The sequence below is a fragment of the Mercenaria mercenaria genome, unplaced genomic scaffold (assembly GCF_021730395.1).
Source record: "Mercenaria mercenaria strain notata unplaced genomic scaffold, MADL_Memer_1 contig_4840, whole genome shotgun sequence".
In the NCBI taxonomy this organism is placed as follows: Eukaryota; Metazoa; Mollusca; class Bivalvia; order Venerida; family Veneridae; genus Mercenaria; species Mercenaria mercenaria.
In genome coordinates this window covers 16,504-22,732 of record NW_026463101.1, presented here as the reverse complement: position 1 = coordinate 22,732, position 6,229 = coordinate 16,504, and the positions used below count along the sequence as shown (strand labels likewise).

The window sequence follows — 6,229 nt, the reverse complement described above, 5'->3', positions numbered from 1 at the left end:
AATCCCAAAACAGTTCAGTTCAAAATATAACCCCTTTATCAATAACAGCTTGCTCATTTGGAAGCAAAGAACGTGTTGACATAATTAAAAAAGACACACACTGATTGCCACTTTTTATGAACCCTTTATAACTGGCTTAAGGTAACCAGATTGATATCTTAAAATGCTATAATTAAGAAATAATTTATAGCAAAACAGTCTATTTATACACGATATGCGGTTATACGTATAACCACCCGAGTGGATGAATAGTGTTAAAACACAGTTTTGCTATAAATTATTTCGATTCTAATATGTTCTTTATTGTAAAATTTATATCAAATATGATGTGACTGTTTCTTCGCGCAAGCATGGCGCCAATAGCAGGTCTTTTTTTATACATGCCAAGACCGGAAATGGTAATACGTTTTGCGGCTGAGTTCAGTTCGGGAGAAAATAATTGCGAATTATTCAGCAAAGCAAATAACTCAGTACGTGTTTAAATAAATCAACACGTTTTTGTAATGTGACATTTTGTTTGAAACATGTTATAAGCAAACTATTTCATGAATTTGAAAGCGCTATTTCTTGTTGCGTACATGGCGCTAAATATCACGTTGACGTGACATCAACATAATATCGTTGTGATGATTAAATCATTAAAATGAGGCGTATCTGACTCCTGATGTTCAATTAATAATATGAAATAACACGAACAAACATCGACAAAAGCCCGAGTTACGCTGCCCTTTGTCAGTAAAGTCTATTAACTGTTGGAATGACTGTTACTTTTTTTTGTAATTACGTCAATATAGTGTAAAGAAGTATCACCTGTTTTATATATCCAACAGCAGATTATGACAGGCGTTATACAAGCTACATTTATTAGCTAATAATTTTGATGAATATTCATTTTGAACTGAACTGTAAAATTAAAATTCACTTACTGGGAACGTGACAATTTATAAGCAATAAAAAGAGAAACTTTTCAAAAAGTGTACCTGTCGCAAATCTCGTACACAATGGAAAGGTACGGACTCCGATTATTCCTATTGTTTAGTTTGTTTAAAAATGTTTCAGGGGTGACTATTATTATCCCCGCTGTAATCGAAATTGGACATCAGGTAATGGACATATTGGACTTGGGAAGGAATATTTTGGAGTTCTTTGATGAAGTTGAGGAAGACAAAGATGATGCAGACATTGAACTGTTAGTTGTCCAGATCAAAGACAGAATTGACTCCGCCACCACTGACATAATGACTAATGTTCTAGCTCAATCTAAACTTGATAAGATTGACGATGCAGTCATAACGATACATAGTTTACTTATTGACTTGGACAACATTTTGCATGCACAGACATCCGAAGATCAGAAACGTCTTGAGAAAACATTTGTTTCGCGTTTTGAGCAACAAAATGCTGTGATGCATATTCGATTCCTTCCGGAGCTTCTTCAGTATCGGATTCCAGGATCGTCTGGTATCCTTAAAGATCTTTATACAGAAATAGTTCGATGCAATATGTCCGCGCTCTTAGAGTTCAAACGGTTTTATCTTGAACTTGTATCAGATGGCGTTGCACTGCAGTTTCTACATATACATTTAACATCATCACCCTCGCTAAATTCAACCATAGAACAATGGCAAATTGGTCACGAAAAAATGAATAAAACCTTTTACGATATGGAGTCAGGGTGCATAAATAATTTTGCAAAATACGCAAACGAAGATGTACATACTGCCGATGATGCACGCACATTGTGGAAGAACAATAAAGAACGATATCCTTGGAAACGTAATGATGTTCTTTTTATGAAACCGTATGGGACCTTTCAGTTTCTATACATAAAACATTTTGGAGATTATCTATTTAGACATAAAGCAAATAGAAACAAAATAGTTATCTTTACGGACAAAAGCGATAACACTACTTCTCAAACTGATCTAACTTCGGCAAAGGAAGCTATAAAATCTGCAATAGGTAGCCCATGGGATCAAAATGCAGCAAAAAACGTTGGATTGGCAGTTGAAAAACGACTTGTTGACGATGGTTACTTTATCAGAGCGCTTGTTGTGTTCTTCGATGGGGGAGAATTTGCATCAGAGATACTTTTATTTGATGAAGGTATTTTATGTAGCGATACTTTGTCAAGTCCGATGTCAAATAGCTGAATTCATACCACCAAATTAACAAGAATTTAGATTCCCTTTGTCATCATATATTTTATAAGATTTATTCACTCTTGTTCAGTTTAGCTCTTTTGGTGTCTTTTAAGATTTGTTGTAGTACCATTCCATAAGCTATCTTCTTACTTTTTGAAATATTCTATTTCAAACCAATGATAGTGAGGTATATCTAGTAACTAGTAATCAAAAATATGTAACATAATTCCCTTAACACGTTAGCACCTTGAAGTTGCGCAGTGATTATATTTGTTATCAAAATAGTGATTTTGACTAGTAAACTCATTTATTTTAAATCGACTGTTTCATTACATGCTGGACTTAAGTTAGACTAGCCACTAGACTGATCATGAAAAACTGGTCACAAAATTAAAAACAAATGTGTTTTTAATATCAATGTTATTTTGACAAATGCATGTCTAATTTATAGATTTTCTCTGGGAATTGAGTCTAGTATCACCCGGAATTGACACCTATTGCTATTAAATTACTCCAAGACAATTTGGTACATCATGCCAGTGGTCAAGAGTAGCATAGCTCACCAATAATATGTTTAGTTTAACGATTTTTAATGGTTATGACCACTCTTTAAGAGGTCTAATGCCTAGATATTTCTTCTCAGAAATAATCTATGAAAAGAGAGATAATTATTTTTCATGAAATACTATTATATATCTACCTCAAGAAATAAACAAAAATGACTAAGTTTGTAAAATAATGCCATTTTCGTTTTAAAGTTTTCCAAGGGAGAACCAGCTTTTTCTTTAAAACTACTAGACTAAGTACAGACATAGAGCGATCTTACCAGACGGACAGAGTGAGATAAATCCCCAAGAACAGACACAGAGAGAGAGAGAGAGAGAGAGAGAGAGATACGGACCTGTCCGGCTAACTTAATGAAAACATGAAATAGAAAGAAAATGTGTTTATTTTTCATGAAAATGTAAAAACAAACTATCTTTTGCTCATGCACAACTCGGCAAGTGTCTGCTAATCATCAATTAGTGAAGAAAATTTTAATAGAATAATATGTAGATAACATATACTTGGAAACTACTACTACATTTGCATCATTTCCACAAATCCTTGATTGCTTCACAATAGTTTTCTAATAACTTTTAACAAAAAAGAACCTACATCTCTGCAACTGCACAATTAAAGTGTCTCTGCTTTTGTTGAGTTTCAACACTTTTACTCATGTAACATATAATACACTGACAAGAGTACCTGAACTGACCACTGTAGTAGCAGACCTCCTGTTTTCCAGATGGTTTCAATGAACAACATAAACATGGAACAATAAACCATTAATCTGTTTCAGTAAAACTTACGTTACTTTTTATCCTTTCAGATTCACCCGTCATGTATTTAGAGATAAGTCATGTCCAGTTGTCATTTTGTGAAGACAGCAGTCTGAAATGCGCCGTAGATGTTATTAACTGGTTCGGAGGAAGGAAAGATGTGCACGGCTCGATGAAAATTTGTGCATACGTAATGAAACAAGACAATTCAACCTTTCCGTTTGACGAAATTAAGCACGTAACAGATACTGGTTTAGTACATGTGCCTGGATCTTTGACATTTTTGGGGGCCATTGTTTCATTTGTCACTACTGTTGTTAATTTTATATACTGATCTCTTTCGGAGTTTGACATATACAGTCAAACCTTAACTAATGACCAAATCTGATTAGAGACCACTTGACCCTTACGGCCGTTAGTTTTGTTTCTTATTTTAACATTTACAGTCTATTTTCGCTTGTGAAAAGGACCATTTGCTAGTAATCGCTAGTGTCTCTTTCAAACAGTAGACTTTATAAATAGGATTAAATGTATATTTGAACTGTTTTTCAACTATAATGGATGTTCAATTTTGAATATTTACTTTATTCATTGCATTTACAAAGCATTACTGTAACTGTTTGCAAAACAATGAAGTAAAGGTGGACTCTAAAAAACTGATTTTAAGTATATTCTACCGATATTTTTAGTGAAAAAGTCAAGAAAACGTATTTAAACTTCAACACCTACAGAATGAAACGAACAATAAATTACAGGCCGATAAATGCCTTAAGAAAGAGTGTTCTTCCTATATGCACGATATATTTTAACTGACGGTCTATGTTTTTACCCTAGGTTTCTACACTAGTCTAAACGATCGCGAAATTACGCGTAATTTGATTGAACAAAACTGACAACGTCTTTTCTAATCTCTCACCTGTTCTCAGGCTTTTATGCTACAAAATTTCGACAGATTTGAATGAAATTCGGATACAATGTTTTATTTTTATTTTAACATGATAAAACATAAAAGCGATAATAATCAAGTCATTTTAAAGTTAAATAAGGATAACTAAAAATTCACAGTCACATAATTAGCAAGTTCCACATGAAAGCAGTACAACTTAAACCCATCTGTTAAATTCAGACTATAATAATTACTGTTTAGTTAAAACAGCCGTCAATATTCTCAATATCAGAGTGTAGATTTCACGTATGACAGTAGTTTAGAAAGTAAGGTTATATAAACAGGATGACCTCGCTTGACCCCTTGCCCCTCTTTTAAAAAATCCAATGCCGGACAATTCAAAAAAACACTTTTGTTTTTTTATTGAACGTAAGTGGACTAAAGCGTCCCCAGAAGTTTTTAGATTAAAATAAAGTACTGAAAAATATATACATGTATTTAACTTTAAAAAATATATATTTAACTTTAAAAAATATCTTAAAACCGATATTAACTTTACACACTATCATTAATTCTCTCTAGTGAGAAATCAATAACCGTCCGCGTCATTTTTGCCAGCGTGGCAATTCTCCCCGGCGAGAATTATTATCTCTAGTGAGAAATCAATAACCGCCCGCGTCATTTTTGCCAGCGTGGAACTTAACTGTCATTTTTGCCAGCGTGGCAATTCTCACCGCGAGAATTATTCTCACTGGTGAGAATTAATGTTCCTGATTTTAGTTACTATATAAGTTAAGCCGTGTTGAGTTTTGTCCCTTTGATCAAATAAAAAAAGTTTTTCCGAATTAATCATGTGCAGGATTGTTTTACAATTTCTGCAGGATATCAATGTTAGTCAATGAAACATGAAATAGGAAGTGATTGTTTGTTCATTATGTTTACATTGTTTACTCTCAGTGTTTTATACAATAAATCATAAATGTTTATACCATTTTGTATCCCATGTAGAGTGTAATGGTCGCCGCATAATTGCTTAATCACGCAGATGGCACTACTTGCAATATAGCGAGCTTTACAAAGTTGTACTATTTCTGTCACATTTTATTTTAAGGCTACTGTTTTCAACCTTTACGGCGCAACGATTTTACAAACAATTGTTATCGTTTTTTATTTTATTTAAAGGAAAAAAAAAAGCATTTAATTCTGTCAAGATATAAAAGACACAGTTGTTGAGTTAGAAGGGCTGTTGGGTATATTATGATTTCGAATGATTCATTTTTTTACCAAAGAAATATTAATATTCTATTTATGCAGTAGTGGCGTGTAGTGAAAATACGGATTCCCGTTGTCATACTTGTAACTAAAATCACTAGAGGGCCTCCGTGGCCGAGTGGTTCATGTTACTGACTTCAAATTACTTGGCCTTCACCGTTGGATCGAGCCTCACTCGGGACGTTGAATCCTGGATGTGAGGAAGCCATCAAGCTGACTTACGGAAGGTCGGTGGTTCTACCCTGGTACCTGCTGATGATAACATAATGCACGGAGGGGCACCTAGGGTCTTCATCCACCATCAAAGCTTAAAAGTCGCCATATGACCTATAATCGTGTCGGTGTGACGTTAAACACAACAAAGAAAATGAAAATTACTTGTTTTAATAGCAGAGCTACCGGTGCCGCGAAGCGGCGCCGACAGCGTCGCATTACATGAATAAATCTGTGTATAGAGTTACTATCGAGTTGAAAATTCGTGGTACTATTTTGGAATCGGTGTTGTTCAGGTTTCTTCCAGTACACAATGCTCATAGTAATTAATCAATCAGTAAGATGTCAGTAGACGCTTGTTGTTTACGGTTGACAAAAGTGTTTCGTTCACT

At 34.2% G+C, this 6,229-nt stretch overlaps 1 protein-coding gene across 1 annotated transcript; it reads left to right on the top strand.

The window, feature by feature from the left end:
- Positions 1-963: 963 nt before the first annotated feature.
- Positions 964-5,334, top strand: LOC128554218 (uncharacterized). The gene is made up of 2 exons (XM_053535464.1): positions 964-2,106; positions 3,517-5,334. Exons 1-2 carry the CDS (start codon positions 1,002-1,004, stop codon positions 3,798-3,800), a joined length of 1,389 nt encoding a protein of 462 aa, XP_053391439.1. The 5' UTR covers positions 964-1,001; the 3' UTR covers positions 3,801-5,334.
- The last annotated feature ends 895 nt before the right edge of the window (positions 5,335-6,229 follow it).